The sequence below is a fragment of the Vulpes lagopus genome, chromosome 2 (assembly GCF_018345385.1).
Source record: "Vulpes lagopus strain Blue_001 chromosome 2, ASM1834538v1, whole genome shotgun sequence".
NCBI classification, from domain to species: Eukaryota; Metazoa; Chordata; class Mammalia; order Carnivora; family Canidae; genus Vulpes; species Vulpes lagopus.
Genome location: NC_054825.1, coordinates 33,672,652 through 33,689,231, shown reverse-complemented (window position 1 = coordinate 33,689,231; position 16,580 = coordinate 33,672,652). Strand labels below are relative to the sequence as shown.

At 40.5% G+C, this 16,580-nt stretch overlaps 1 protein-coding gene across 2 annotated transcripts in view; it reads right to left on the bottom strand.

The window, feature by feature from the left end:
• Positions 1 to 16,580, bottom strand: part of MYOF (myoferlin) — a 143,134-nt gene that overhangs the window by 57,981 nt on the left and 68,573 nt on the right. For both annotated transcript variants that reach the window (XM_041744274.1, XM_041744275.1), the window contains exons 18-22: positions 14,218 to 14,342; positions 12,930 to 13,046; positions 4,856 to 5,033; positions 3,351 to 3,475; positions 1,061 to 1,167 (exon numbers count right to left, since the gene is read on the bottom strand). In XM_041744274.1, coding sequence (XP_041600208.1) covers positions 1,061 to 1,167; positions 3,351 to 3,475; positions 4,856 to 5,033; positions 12,930 to 13,046; positions 14,218 to 14,342 — 652 coding nt within the window. The remainder of the gene's footprint in view (positions 1 to 1,060; positions 1,168 to 3,350; positions 3,476 to 4,855; positions 5,034 to 12,929; positions 13,047 to 14,217; positions 14,343 to 16,580) is intronic.

The window sequence follows — 16,580 nt, the reverse complement described above, 5'->3', positions numbered from 1 at the left end:
GCTAAACCACTAGAAGGCACAAGAAGACAGGGAGACTGAGGGCATTTGCCCCGAAGAGGGGGGAACCCATCCCCAGTTCTTGCGGCTTGTCAGAAGTTTTCTTTCTTTCTTTTTTTTTTTTTTTGTCATAAGTTTTCAATTATGCTCTTCTTTTAGAACTTCCTTGTCCACTGCTCTATTAGTCAATATTTAAAATGAGTTGGGGATGAATCACTTCCCTCTTTGATTTCCAAATGCCCAGAGATCTGAGCTGTTTCCCCAATTCACAGTTATAAAAGGCTCTCTATGGCTCAAGTCAAATATATTGGCTTTGTGAAGGGAGACTTAGCCCCAGTTTATTAGGCGTTCAATTAAAAAAAGGCGGGGGGGCAAGTAAAAAGGCTGTTTCTTTTCTTTTCTTTCTTTTCTTTTCTTTTCTAAGATTTTATTTATTTATTCATGAGAGACACAGAGAGAGAGAGAGAGGCAGAGACACAGGCAGAGGGAGAAGCAGGCCCCATGCGGGGAGCCCAACTGTGGGACTCTGGGTCTCCAGAATCAGGCCCTGGGCTGAAGGCGGTGCTAAACCGCTGAGCCACCCGGGCTGCCCACCCCCCCCCCCCCCAAAAAAAGGCTGTTTCTAAAAATGTGTTCATGAATTAGGAATGTTATTCTAAATGGCAAAATCAGTGCTCCACCCCTAGGACCTATTATTCTCTGTGGAAGCCAGGAGTCACCTTTCTCTAGGCAGAGGGCACAACGATTGACAGGAGTCAGGCCTGGGCCTGTTCCCTCCTTCCTTCTCCCCACTTTTTGCCTGAGGCTGCCCTGGGATGTGTTTCCAGGAGGGACCTCAGGCTCCCTAGCTGCTTTAGAATTGGCATTTAATCAGAAAATGGAACTTTTCCTGGTGGTGATTCAGAGACTCCTCCCAGTGACTAGGACCTTTGGAGAATCTTGACTAATTCAAATTCATTTTTCAGGCAAACACTGTAGACAATTCTAGAGGCTCTTTTAGTGTTTCAGTTTTGGGGAGGAAAGCATGACTGGGAATTCTGAGATAGGAACAAGATCATTGTACCTTGTATCTTCTATAACTTCATCGATCAGCTTCAACCATATTTCAGCCAACTGGTTTGCAGGAACTTTACCTTGCATCCCTGATTTCAGAGCCTCTAAGTTCAATTGCTGGAGAGTTTGGAAAGAGGAAATAATTGGTAGTTATGCATCATACCATTAAACCCAGTAAAGGTTTAATGCTTATCCTCAAGAAAAAATAATGCATAAAAGGCTTAACAGAAAAACCAGAGTTTATTTTTTTACATTTAAAAATAAATGCTCATGGTAGCTTAGCACTATTTACATGTCTTCAAAATGCAGTCAATGCTGACATGTACAAGTAGTAGGACAGTCTTTCATATACCTTTGACTTTTGAAACCATGTAAATATTTTGAAACCATGTGTTCAATAAATAAATAAAGCCAACAAAGATGGGGGAGGGAACCCCAACATGGAATATAAAACAGAAACAAATGACCTATATTATAGATGAATAACATAATTGCACTAAACTAACCCAAATAGCTTTTGAACACAATATTTTGATGATATACTCTCAGTTTGAAGAAAAGAAAGAACCACGAACATATCAAACTCTAAATCTGTTTGTTTTTCGCAGGGGTTTATCTATGGATTTTAGGATCAAATACATGAACAAATGAGGTTTCTCACTGTTGGAGAAAGGAGTTACAAATATAGAAATAGGGAAGACTAAAATAAACCTAGGATATTAGAATAGACTTGGAGTTATCCTTATAAATTCATTGCTTTCCGTATATTGATCGATCTAGAAATAAATTGACATGTGAGTGTGTGTGTGTGTGTGTGTGTGTGTGTGTGTGTGTGTTTACATCTACCCACTGAGAAGGTGAGAAGGCCTGGAAGCAAAGGCAACCAAATAGTCATCAGCATTCTAAAACCCAGACCTTGGTTTTCACATCCTATTACACTAAAAGGAAATAGAATTCCTTGGGAAAATGGCAATTTGGGCTGGGACAGGTAAGTGCAAGAAGAGCCTAGCATATCCTGTTGTGTCACTTTGAGCATCTGCTGACTGAGAGACAGAGAAAGTGCCCTCCATGATTAGCAAAAGTCCCCATCATGGGGAATCACCAGCCTGTCCAGATGAACATGGAATATAGACAGCCCGATCAAGGCTGATGAATAAGGCTGAAGAGCACCCAAAACATAATCAGGATAGAGGGGTGATCAATTCTTCACTAATTCCCTCAAGACGGAAGCCTGGAAGTTAATACCAAAACTAGAGTGCATATCAGTTACAACTTTATTACGTGAACAATTATGCTTAAGTTAGCTTAAACCTACAATACTCCTTCAATATTGTCTTTATAACATAAAATGGTATTTTTAGATTTTGCTGTGAACTCTTAGATCAGGTATATTCCAGGACCCCCACACATGTTGGTCCTGCCCTAACAGAGGTTAGATGTTAGAAAAAGTTAATACTAATGGAATTTGGAAATCAACACTCTAAGAATAGATGGATTTTATCAGTACCTGATAGAAGTAATTTAGTATCTTTGACTTACTTAGAAATATCCCAACCATGTGCCCCTTCTTCTCCTCATCAATGTCAACTAGATGGAGAATTGCAGATACCACATCTATGCAGTTTCTACCAGAGAGGACACCCAACTTCCAAACAAAGTCCTCCAGTTTACAAAAAGAATATAAAATGTCAGGCTCTGGTTCCTCTGAGCCCATCTATTCCCACAGTGGAGATTTTACTCCTCTAGCAGTAAAGCTCTAAGGGCTGCATGTTTCTATTGTAACAAACCATTCTCCACATCACACCTTTTTGTGGCAGAAACTGGCAGTTGTCTTGGATATCCCTGCCTCAATGTCCACCCCAACTTCCTCAGTGACAGGGCTTTTCTCTGGCCATACGTCAACTCAAGCTTAAGACTGCATTTCCCAATTCCTTTATAGTAAGATGTGGGTGTGTGACTGGATTCTGCCTAATGGAAAATGAGTAGAAAGCAAGTGTGTCATCTACTTCCCCATTCTCTTTCCATCGGCTGGAAGGTAGGTATAATGATGAGCCACCTCAACCATGCAGACAATGACAACTCCTCAGTGATGGGAGAGCAACAAGTGGGGAGGAGTCTGGGTCCTCCATAGCACTGAATCTCCATACCAACCATGGAACACCTACCTCAACTGTTACTAAAGAAATAGCTTGTATCTTGCTTATCGCTATATTCCGAGGTCTTAGGTTAGAGGGTCTAGCATACAACTAGCACATAATTTACTGTCTGGTGGGAAGGACACATAGAAAAGATGGACTTACCAGCCGTTCTGCCATGGTTAGGAGAGTGTTCACTGCATCCAGGCGATGACTGATGTCCTCCCAGTATGAAGTCAGGGTAACAACTGGCTTTGTGTGGGCCCAAGGCAAGTAATAATAGTAGTTCCCTGGTATAGGACATTGAGAGTCAGTGAACACTGGACACCTAAACATGTTTATGAAGAGATGTGCAAACTGGGCTACTGATCAATCCGTATACTCGGGGAATGGTTTGGGGTGATTTGGTGTTTAAATTTTATTCGAGGGCAGCCCTGGTGGCTCAGCGGTTTAGCACTGCCTTCAGCCCAGGGCATGATCCTGGAGACCCAGGATCGAGTCCGAAGTCAGGCTCCCTGTGTGGAGCCTGCTTCTCCCTCTGCCTGTGTCTCTGCCTCTCTGCCTCTCTCTGTGTGTGTGTCTCTCATGAATAAATAAATAAAATCTTTTAAAAAAATTTTATTTGAAGTAACTGAGGAATAGTTGTTTTGAAAATCTCTCTAAAATACCCTCCTAAACTGAACACACCAGTTTTAGGACCTTGTAGTGGTTCGGGATCATGTGTCTGAACATCACTGATGATCATATAACACGGCCACAGAATATACAAGGAGAATAGGAGGTTAGATTGTATGGGTCTGTACCTGAAAAGTGCTACTCTAAATAAACATTTTTGCCAGAATAGGGGCAAGAAAATAAAAGGATTTTGGATATGTGGGGTTTTGTATTACTGAGAGCCTTATAATGGTTAAGAATTATCAGCCAACATTTTCTAGCACATCTTATATTTTAACATTGCTTGTACAGAATTTAGGTAAAAACTATGGCAATACTGTTGGAATATTCAATCAGAATTTCTTTCTCCTCTCTGTATAGTCTTAAACTATTTGTTGATACCATCAACAAGAGCATTCTCATACTCTGCTTTCTACTATGACTTATTTTATACACTAGAATGCAAACTCCTTAAAAGCAGGGACTGTTTATCATCCACCTTTGTTCAAATACAGCTATTCAATCCACACAGCAACTTGGGAGAAGAGGCTAAAACTGAAGGTTACAATTAAGTGATATTGCTAAGGTCATAGTGCTGGCGAGTCACAGAATGAAGACCAGAAGCTGGATTTTCCAGCTTTCCTGAGCCAAAGTCTTGTGCACTTTCACTACTCAGTCTAAGAGCAGTTTGGGGCTTGGTCAAGTGGAGTTGGGCAGATCAGGAGCTGATTTGGAGATCTCAGAGTTCAGCAAGTTGCCATCTTTTGATTTTATAAGACAGGGCCAGTGTGAAAGTTGGACATGGGAAAGGGAATAGTGTTCAGACCCTGGCAATGGACCTGCGACTTCTTGGGTTTGACCAGTCTTGAAGATGCTTGGACTCCAGCCACCTCTCTTCCCTATTCCACCTTTTCTTCTCACAAAGCATATGCTGAACATAATGGCTGCTAGTGGAAGAATATGCTGGGTGCACCCACTGTAAATGCATAAGGAGAGACGGTTAGAGTGACTCTTACCATCAAATACGGCACGGCTGTATTGAGTGGTTGATGCCAAAGGTTTACAAGTCGTGTCAAACTTGTTGCCATAGTTCCCAATGCTGACTTCAAACTGAATGGCCTCGCCAACATCTTGCAACATGGTGGCTGAATGGAACACGGCAGACAGGCTATACTTCCGCCTTCGTTGGTATTTCTAGAAAGTTTGAGCAGACACGAGCCTCAGTGAGACTTCTTTTGCTTTTATTTATATATGAGTTTCTAGCAGGTGTAATTCTAAACCTAACAATTAGTGTTGCATTATATACCAGTAGAAAATGTTCTTAAAGTTAGCAGTTTCTCTTGTACTCATTCAAGTGGGCAAAGATAGAAGTACCAGGATGTTCACTACAATGTTGACTGAAAAAGAGAATAGATGAAAACAATACAAATGTCTATCAATAGGTCACTGGTTAAACAAAATTATGTTACATCCATAGAATGGGATAAAGGGTTCACCTAAAAATGTCTTTTTTCCATGTTAGCACATATGGGTCTACCTTTAAAAAACTACTGGTTTACTGTGTATGTGTGTATGTAGGTATGTGTGTGGGGGGGGGTGGGGTGGGGGGGTGGGTAGGTGGGTGGGTGTGTGAAGTTGGGAGCTGATCATAGGGTCAACAATGACCACACTGAGGATCTTTCAGCCTAGCAGAAATGACCACCATGGGCCCTTCTGGCCTTCCTTCATCTGGGCACATAAAATCTCTTGAATCCACCTGCCCCAAATCCTTGCTCAGATGGCATGTCTCCTTCTTTGTGGATCATATCCCCGCTGATCTTTGGGTACTTTGCCTTCTTTAGCCAAATAGAGCCATACATTGGTTTAAACTGCTGTGTTTCATTATGTTCTAGGCATTCTTCCACTTAATATTGTCTGCATCTAAAGTCTTTCCAGATCCCTGTTGGCACCCAGGCTCTGTAGACACTTGCAAAACTTGGGGGTGAAACTATAGTGGTTATTATATAGCAACATTGGCTACCTGTTTCACTAGAGAACTTGTGGAGATCCATGAGTGATAATACTCAAATTGTTTGACAGATTCTCACCATAGCAAGTTTGTCCTGAAAGCCCATAGAGAAAGAACTTCTAGATCTATAGTCCTTCAATTTGAGATTTGGAGGCCACATTGCTATCAAACTTTGGCACAGGATGACTTTTTTTGTTGTTGGATTTGCCTTTTTGCATTCCTACCTTGCTACCAATTTGAGGACCATAATCTAAGTAGAAAAGTAATGACATTTTCATCTCTAGGAAGCTAACAAAAATTATTTGATCCCTGTAGGATATTTATTAGCTGATTTTCCTTTCTTTTGCTTTTCATCATACCATGGCCTTTATTCTATTAAATGAATCACAATCATGGATAGATCTTCGACCTTGTATAAGAGTGTGTTTACGGAAGTACTTAGACAATAGTTTCAAAAACTTTTTCTTTTCTTAAATTGTGGTAAAACACACATAACATAAAATTTACCATCTAAACCATGTTTAAGTGTACAGTTCGGTGGCATTAGGGGCATTCATGCTACCATGTTACCATTACCACCATCCATCCACAGAAGTCTTCCAATCTTACAGAATTGAAACTCTGTACCCATTAAACCTCAACTCCCCATTCCTACCTACTTTCTGTTTCCATGAATTTGACTGCTCTGGGTATCTCATGTACACAAAACATGTAACTGACAGATACAAAAGAGTATCTGTCCTTTTGTGACTGGCTTATTTCATTTAGTGTAATGTCCTCAAGGTTTAGCCATGTTGCAACACATTTCAATTTCCTTCCTCTTTAAGACTGAATAATTCTGCACTGTACTGTTGAAAGATAAACAGGTATATTAAAATTTTCAAGATTTTATTTGAGCAAACATATTGGATTGGGCAGTGACAAAGCAGAAGTAGCTCTGAGTGCTCTACTTACAAGAGCTAGGGGAAAGACTTCTACAGAGCAAATGTAGAGGAAGACAAGGAAATTATTTGATTGGCTATAGCTTAAGTGGTTGCATTATTTGAGAAAGCCTAGATGGTTATTTGCTATTCACTGCCCTTTAGTTTTGATTTTTTAAAATAAATTTTATTAATTTATTGGAGATAGGAGAGAGAGAGAGAGAGAGAGCAAGCGAGCATGAGCAGGGAGAGAGGCAGAGGGAGAAACAGACTCCCCAATGAGCAAGAAGCCCGATGAGAGCCTTGATCCCAGGACCCTGAGATCATGACCTGAGCAGAAGGCAGACGCTTAACTGACTGAGCCACCCAGGTGCCCCTGATTTCCTAACCTTCAGGCATTAATAGGTTTACATTCTGGTTTGCTTATATAGGCTGCCAAGGCATTAGAGCCACTTCTGTCTGATGGCGTCCTTGTTTAATAAATTTAGCAGTGTGTATATATTACATGTTTATCCATTCATCTATTGATGGCTTGCTATCAATGGACTGCTTCTACCTTTGGGTTATTGTCAGTAACGCTGCTATGAACATGAGTATACAAATATTCATTTGAGTCCCTGCTTTCAATTTTGGGCATATACACAGCAGTGGATTTCTGGATCACATGGTAATTCTATTTTTAACTTCTTGAGGAATGTTTTAAGAACATCTGACAGTAACTTTAGTTTGTTGTCTTGAAGAACTGCAGGACATTCCACTATTACAAAATTACCATTTTGGTAAAAGGAATTTTTGACATGATGTCATGGAAACCTCCAATAGGATTTCATCAGAAATCCCTCTGAGTCTCAATCGTTTTTGAAAGTCTTTCCAAAACATTGGTTTGAAACCTTAGCTGCATATTGAGTCACCTAGAGGGGCTTCAAAATATACTTATAGCTGGGCCCCACATCCCACAGACTCTGTCTACAACTGTGCATTAAAAAACTTCCTTACATTAGTTCACTGTCACTTTGGTAGAAAGAATGTTGGAGACTTTTGTTACTTGTCAGGAGTCCCCTACTCACTAAGTAATAAACTTAATCCTCCTGAATTATTCATGGTTCAGGAATACTATGGGAATTCTGGGTTTGGTTCAAATTGTGTGAAAATTGAAAGTAGGAAGTTATTTGTATTAGAACTTATATATACAGCATAGCTTCTTCTTTGTAAACCATCTGGGATGAAAAAGAGAAGAGAAAGAGCAAAATATGAAATATAATTTGGGACCAAAGTCAGGGCCCAGAAACAACAATCAACATTTAATCTGGAGCCATCTGCTAATTCAGGGGCTGCAGAGAAGAAATGCCTGAGGAGGCTCTGGAAGGGGTGGGGAATGCCACTTCTGGCTGGGCTGGTTCTGCCTTGCATATGGCCATGATTCCATGAAATCCCCCTGGATTTTCCTGAGCAGAGCTTCAGGCACCTGCAGAAGCCCTAACAGGACCCTCACACTGCAGAGTTGAGCTCTAAGATAATCATTTGGGTTCTGGCCATCATACCTCCCAACAGATCAGCACACACTGTGAGCAAGCTGCTCAAGATGGGGCAGTTCCTTGGACCTTTCTGTCCTACCTTCTGTTCTCAAGAGAGGGCCTAGAAATTGAGTTAATGATCAATCATATTTATGTGATGAAGCCTCCATAAAAATCCCAAAAATACAGGATTCAGAGAGCTTCTGGGTTTGTGAACACATACGGTGTTGGGAGAATGTTATGCCTGGAAACTCTGAATCCCTTCCACATACCTTGTCTCTTCCATCTGGATGTCCATCTGTAACCTTTATCATATCATCTATAATAAACTGATAAACATTAAGTAAACTGTTTTCCTGAGTTTTGTGAGCTGCTCTAGCGAGTTAATTAGAACCTGAGGAGGAAGTCATAGGAACCTGCAATTTATAGCTGATTGATCAGAACCTGGACTTTCGATTAGCATCTCAAGTGAGGGAGGCACAGTTTTGTGGGACTGAGATCTTAATGTGTCTTTAGGTAGATAGTGTCAGGATTGAGTTAAGTTATAGGACACTTAACTGGTGTCGCAGAATTGCTTGGTGTGGAAAAATCCCCACCCTCCCCCTCATCAGTTGTCAGAAGTGGTGAGAGTGCGGTAGTCCTGGGAGAGGAAAGGAGGAACACACAGGAGGGAGAAAGAGTTTTTCCTGCTCAGTTGCCAAAGAGCCCTAAGCTGCTTAGAACCAAACCTGGCCTGTTGCTGTAGTCGAGAGACCCTTCGGGAGAAGCCACAGGGCTCAACCTGCACTTCCCTAAGGGATCGGGCAGGTAGAAGATCAAGTGTTGTAATCTCAGCCTTATTCAGATACCTGCTGGCTTCTGGAACCTCTGCCTGGCCACTGAAGGACCCCATTGTTTTGTCTTCACCATCTGGGATCTGTTTCTAGACCACTTCCTTCCTACTCCTTCCCAATCTTTCTACATGTGACCTAATATCCTTTGGGAGCATTTCATGAACATGCATTCTGTCTTCTGCTCAATTAGAGCCTCCTTGAGTTCTCCCATTAGTCTGGCTTACATAAGTGCTCAATAATTATTGTTTGAAAAATCACATTCAGATTCTTCTACCACCTGTCCCAGTTGTCAGCCACCTTTAGTAAACATACCAAGGTGGCAAGTTGGGCAGTTTACTTTGGCACAGTCTCCTTGTCACTGACCCTTCATGTCCTATGCCTAGTGGTCCCACAGTCACTTTTAAAAGCTGTTACTTGTTACCCCTTCTCAGTATTCTGCTTGATAAAATCATTAATGTTAAATCTAAGAATGGCATTATGGCACCTTTGGTATTATAAGTCAAATGGTGTTATTTGTGTGTCTGTATACCAGTGGGGATAGGTAGGGGGTTAAGAGTAGAGTGATGAAGAGAGACTTGATAATTTCTTAAAGACTTATCTCCCAAGATTTATTGTAATAATCCGGCCTTTATAACCACTTGCTTAAGAGGCTGATTCAGGGAAAAAACAAAACAAAACAATAAGACCAAACAAAAATCAATAACAAAAAACTGCCCTAAAATTTTTTATTGGATACATTAGTGTAAAAAATTGGGAAAACTGTGACTTAAAAATTCTAAGCAGTTCCTGATTCTAGAAGTAGAGATATGAATTCACATTCAAGGCAAATCATTGCTTTTCTTTAGGAAGATTGCCTGGATAGACCATTAACTATAATATAAAACAAATACCTACCAGGGTTCTTTCACAATTTAAATAACCTGAATTCAACTGTTCTATTTGGTAACATGAACTGGGAAGTACGTGTTTTAGCCAGGACTATGTTCTAATCTAATCTAATCTAATCCAATCTAATCTAATCTAATCTAATCTAATTCCCAACCTAACCTAACCTAATCTAATTCCCTGAGGTTAGACTGATGCTTATAGTTGTTTAAGTTCCTTCCCTAGACTGAGGGTTGGAGAAAGAGGTAATCTATGAAAGAATGTACAGCACAATATTCTCTTTCGGGGAAGACAAAGGCACTGGCATGAAATCTGTGTGTCTCATGAATAATTGGATTACTCATGTTCCAAACATGCCAGGACTGAAAAATCCAGAATATACTGCTTTGGACTCTAACCTCCTAATATTGTCTTCTTGGGAGTCAATGAACAAGGCCACAGTGCTCTGGGGGAGAAGGGGAGTTTCCTCTAAAGGGAGTGGATATTCTCCTAGTCAACCATACTGAAAGGCATAAATCTCATAACAGGCAGACATGAGACTCCTAGAAGGAAGGAGAAAGCCTGGTTTGGCTGGGAACTCATTGCAGTTAGACATGGACTCTGAGGTGGCCATGTGTACAGGGTAGTAGTGCTGGGGGTAAGGACAGATGGGGAGCTGAGTCCTGCCACAAAGTAGGCTGGAGACAGACAGGGAAACCAACTGTGAGAGATCCAGAAAGCTGGTGTGAGCCCAGGGGCTTTGAGATTAGCCATCTTTAGCAACCACTTTAAGTTACTCATTTCACTCTGTAACCCTACTCTTGTCCCAAACTAGACTTAAAGTTTTTCTAAAGTTGCTATTTGATTTCTGATGTAAAATGGAGAAATAAGAGAAGGGTCTATCCCAGATGAATGGATAAGGAAGATGTGGTATATATACAGTGGAATATTACTCAGCCATCAAAAATGAAGTCTTGCCATTTACAACAACATGGACGTAACTAGAGGGTATTATGCTGAGTTAAATAAGTCAATCAGAGAAAGACAATTATCATATGATCTCACTCATATGTGGAATTTAAGAAACAAAGCAGAGGATCCTAGGGGAAGAGAGGGAAAAATAAAACAAGATGAAATCAGAGAGGGAGACAAACCATAAGAGATTCTTAATCATAGGAAACAAACTGAGGGTTGCTGGAGGGAAGGGGGTAGGGGGATGGGGTAAATGGGTGATGGACATTAAGGAGGGCATGTGATATAATGAGCACTGGGTGTTATATAAGACTGATGAATCACTGGCCTTTACCTCTGAAACTAATAATACACTATATGTTAATTAACTGAACTTAAATTTTAAAAAAGAGAGAAAGGTCTATCCCATGCTTGGAATGGAGGGTAAGAGAAGGGCAGCAGCCTGAAGAAGCTTGTTGGGTGGAGGTGTGGAAAATCCAGCAAGGGGCAGAGTGGGCTGAGGGGCATCAGTGAGCTGGCTGCTCTGGCAAAAAATTCAGATTTCTGGAACATGTAAGCTTCAACCTAAGATTCTCAGAAATAAATGGGGGAAGATGTGATATACATATACAAAATGGAATATTATTCAGCCGTAAGAAAGAAGGAAATCCTGTCACTTGTGACAACATGGAAGGATCTTGAGGGCATTGTGCTAAGTAAGGTAAGTCAGAGAAAAACAAATCCTATATGGTGTTGTGTATATGTGGAATCTAAAAAAGGCAAACTCATAAAAACAGAGAGTAGAAAGGTGGTTACCAGGGGTTGGGGGAATTGGGAAGATGTTGGTCAAAGTGTACAAACTTGCGGTTAGAAGATAGATAAGTTCTGGGGATCTAATGCAGAGCATAGTGGCTATAGTCAACCATACTGTGTTACAGACTTCAAAATTGCTGAGAGACTGGATCTGAAATGTTCTCACCACAAAAAATTATGTGATGTTATGGAAGTGTTAGCTAACACTATAGTGGTGATCATACTGTAGTATATAAATACACCAAATCATTACACTGTGTACTTTAAACTTACACAGTGCTGTATGTTCATTTTTTAAAGTGAAAAATAAAAATATAAATAAACTAGCATAATTTATTTTTAAAACCCCCTACTAATGGCACAGGATGTGTTGGAAATAATTCAGTGAACAATAGAGACAGGGCTAGTTTAATACTGGGCTATTCATCACATATGTTAACAAATCTGTACTGTATATGCCAAATAATTGACAAGAAAAATGGAGCATTTAACGGTTTCATGATAATAATATTTTGGTATTTATTGCCCGGAGTTAGTAACACTGATATCTGAATTTACTAGAAAAAAACTACATCTGTAGCTCTCTACCACAGGATGATGGGTGTTATGCATAAATTGTCTCCCAAGAGGGGAAAGAGTGAATTTAAAAAAAAGAAGAAGAAAGAAAAGGTTGGGGAGGTGAATTTGGAAGACTTCCTGTTTTCAAGGAAGAATGGGGCTCAGAGCTATTATAATGTGGGCATTAATATAAACATGCCTTCACATGCTGGGAAGCCTGAGATATGCCTACTTCTGAAAGTGGAAATGATTAGTGGTGGGACCTATGCCATTTGGGATGGCTCTTGTGGCAACCTCCCCATGACCACACAATTCCAATTAGCAAATGGGCCATTCAGTTTGGAGGTATCATTAGTCAGTCTCTCCAGTTTTCACTAGGGTATTCACATCACAAGGATGAAGCAAGTCTCGTTACCCCCATCGGGCTGTTTTAGATAGATCAAGAGGGTGTTAAATAGATCAAGAGGTCCTTGAGCATTCAGGTCTCTCTCCCATTCTGTCAAAGCTGACTCTTCAGTTCCTGGATGTCCCCACTTGTTCAGGCAGGCCAGTACTATCCATCCCACCACCAATCCTCTAACGTTAATACCCATTTCCATACCAAGCATCATCCACACTTCAACGATTACCTCCACAACCAGCAGATCATCATTTGAAATAGGCTCAAGCTTTTTGTCTGGTGGTGTCTTTTCAAGAAAAGTGCTTAATTCAACCAAGATTCTGCCTCTGTAGGCAACTCCTTCCCCCTGAAAGGCAACAAACAACACAGGATTATTCCTCTAGGAGTGAACAGCAGCAAAAAGAACTCTGTCTCTCTAGGCAGGCTCATTCAGCTACATTTTTGTGCTTCCTCCCCATGGCCCTAACCTCCAAAATCAGTCAGTCAGTAACTCTCTCAGTTGGATTCAGCTCTCTGGTATCTGAAAGAAAAGTCGGTGATTTCAGGAAGGATCCCAGAGAGAGCCGGGGCGCCGAGACTGGAAGGGGTCCTGGCCATGACTGAGGTCTGGATCCTGAAGGGGTTCCTGGAGGTGGGGGATGAAGAGGAAGGTACTCCAAGTCTCCCTCACCCCATTAAAGTAGTTGTCTGAGTTTATCTGCGACAACTTGGCTCCTTCTCTCCTCTTTTCAGGAAGAGAAGTTTGCCATACTGGCCACCAGGGGAAGTCTCAGAGGAGCCAGGAAATAAAAGAGGAAGATAGTCTGGGTGTGGCTGAGCATGAAGATGAAGAGCGGATACTCCTCCCTCCATACCTAGTAGCGCTGGCAATAGAATTTTCTGGAGAGGAAGGGAAGGCTTCCACCTCCACAGTCAGTCCTTTACCCCTCATCCCTCAGCGTTTTATCTCTACCACAGTCCCTTTCTTGGGGGCCTTGAGAGCTGACTCAAAGACATTATTTCTAACATGCTGGAAAAAGGATTTCCCATCTCTGGGCCTCCATACCCTCATCTGTATAAAATGAAGATGTGGATTGGATCGGTGATAGTGAACAGTTTCTTCAGGCATGTTATCTCCAATCATTTGGTACATTCCTAGAACACAGTATTGAGCAGAATTCTGAGGCAGCACATTGCTTGTTAGGAAAGAGCCAGCACTAATCGCTGACATTTGCCCTAAGTGGAGGACCAGGTGAATGGCCATGCTATACATTTCTTTCTTTTTTTTTATGCTATACATTGCTAACTGCTTAATTAGATGGCCTCCAGGATCCTTTCCTAACCTTGCATTCAAAGACTTGAGGAGAATGGGACTTCTGTCCTTCAACACTTGATCCATCACATGTTGGGTCTATTTGTGTGTGTGTGTGTGTGCATGTGCACTAGTTCCTTAGATATAAGACTTAATTATAAGCATTATAAGAAGGAATCACATTAATCAGTGTTTATTAATAACAAACCGTAATTGAGAAACTAACCTTTCCAGTATTTAGCTCATCATAGGGGTCTGGGAATCCTGTGTACTCTCTAGGGCTTCCGTAAAGGTTCAGATAACAAGGCCCAAATGTTGGAACAAAGCCCACCTCTGTTTCTCCTGTATTTGCTGAGAGATAACATCATTATTACATTTTAAGCTTTTAACACTTGATCTATTGAAATAAATATTAGTTATTAGTTAGCTGAGTGAGCATATTTTCCTCTAATTTGTGAGTTAGTTGTATTAGTGCAAATTATAAGCAGTTGTGAGACTTGCTGTATTTACCTTCTCTTATTGCTATAAAATACTAAATAAAAAACATTTTCTGGATAGCTCAGGTAAACTTATTACAGAAAGATAATGCTATTCAAATGAAAGAATAAGAAGACTTACAAGATGATCTTCACATTTTTTGCAAGTTTATTTTTTTTAAGATTTTATTTATTTACTCATGAGAGACAGAGAGAGGGAGACAGAGAGAGGTAGAGATGCAGGCAGAGGGAGAAGAAGGCTCCATACAGGGAGCCGGACGTGGGACTCGATCCCGGAACTCCAGGATCGAACACCTAGGCTGAAGGTGGCACTAAACCGCTGAGCCGCCTGGGCTGCCCTTTTTGCAAGCTTATAACTAGCATTGTATTAGATGTGTCATTGGTAATTGTTATTAAAATTATACTGATTGGGGAAGTCACTAAATGATACTAAATGATGTATATCAGATTAACTGTATTTGTTCACCCAAAATGCCACTTGGTCTAAAGTAGTTCCCATTCATAACATTCTCTCTCTGATGAGCATCTAATAGTGCTCCATATTTCTGCTACCTTGTCTTAGCAAGACTATTCCTAGTGCAATGAGGGGAACTGAGGGCAATGTAACAAAATAGGGGGTCAAAGGGAGATTGTAGGTGAAGATGGGGAAATGTAAGGGCTACCTCCAACCACCTGAATGCTCCTATAGGGAAAAAGGATGAATTTGTTTCCAAAAGTAAAGATTACTTATGGGTGCTACAAAGAGGCATTCTTTGTTTCACTCAATATAAGGAAGATCTTTTTGTGAATTAGAGGTGTCAAACAATGGGATATGTTGCACTGGGGACAGAGGAAATGTTGAGGCCAAGACTTTCAGGATTATTATCAAGACAATTCCCCTGTGGATGAGAAATTAACCACATCACCTCTATGGCCCTTTCCAACTCTATGCTTAAATGAAATGAAGAAAGATAGATGTGGAGTGACAAATGAGCAGAATATCCATTAATAAACAGTTGACCAAACTGTATATAAGTACATTTTGCCTTTTTTTTTTTTTTTTAAATTTGAGGCTCTTCTACATGTGTAAATGGGCTGGGACACTTTTGAGATAGATAGGAACCATGCTCCCTGTTAGAAATTAGTTGAAGTGCAATCTCAGTGAAGAAAGCAAGAGAAAATAAAGATTTAAATAATGATATAGGAAAGTAATAACTGACGGCCTAAGTGAGATATGGTAACACCGTAGGCGACCATATTTCACACCTGTTTGGAAATTTCTTGTGAAGTGCAAATAAGAACCAAGAATTTTTCCAACAGAGATTTCTCTGGATTGTGCTACCATGTTATCAAATGAGCAGGATGAAATAAATGACCGTTATATCTGGATATATGAATTGGTTTGGTTTCATCTGCTCTGCCATATGGAATATGTCAAAGTTGACTAATTTATTATTAATAAGCAGCATTAAGATTTTTCCTTGTGCTAGAATATATGTTGTAAGGAACTAGAGCAGAGATCCATAGTAAGAAAAAGAAGGTACTTCCAGAAGTTGAATCACAGAATGTTCAAGAAAGAAGGGACATTAAAACTCTTGCACCATAGTCATGCCACATTATGGATGGGCAAATTGAAGTCCACAGAAGTGACATGACTTGTCAAAGTTCCTTCAAGATGACAGATTAGGCCCAGATCTTGAGTTTCATAGTTTATAGTTTCATAGTTCAGACAAGGGCACCTTCCAGTACATGACCCATCCCTCTCGTCTAGTCCCACCTCATCCCCAGCCTGTACGCATAGGCGACTTATTAAGTTGTTTGTCATGAGTACTTGCTTTTCATTAAACATTTCCAGGGATGGAGACACACATTGTCAATTATGATCTACTGTATGTTATTTTGATATCAATAGCTTAATTCTTTTTGTCCAAGCAAATCTCTTTTCAAGTATTTTAAATGCTTAGGCCTGTTGGTTATGCAGTAACATGGAGAGCCTTCCTTCTATGTGTCTATGAGTCTTCCTTCTATGCTTCTCAGCACTGTCTCCCGGGAAAGCCAATAGTCTCACAAGCTAAGTCTCTTCCTTCCCCCAAATTTTCCTAACCCATTTTAT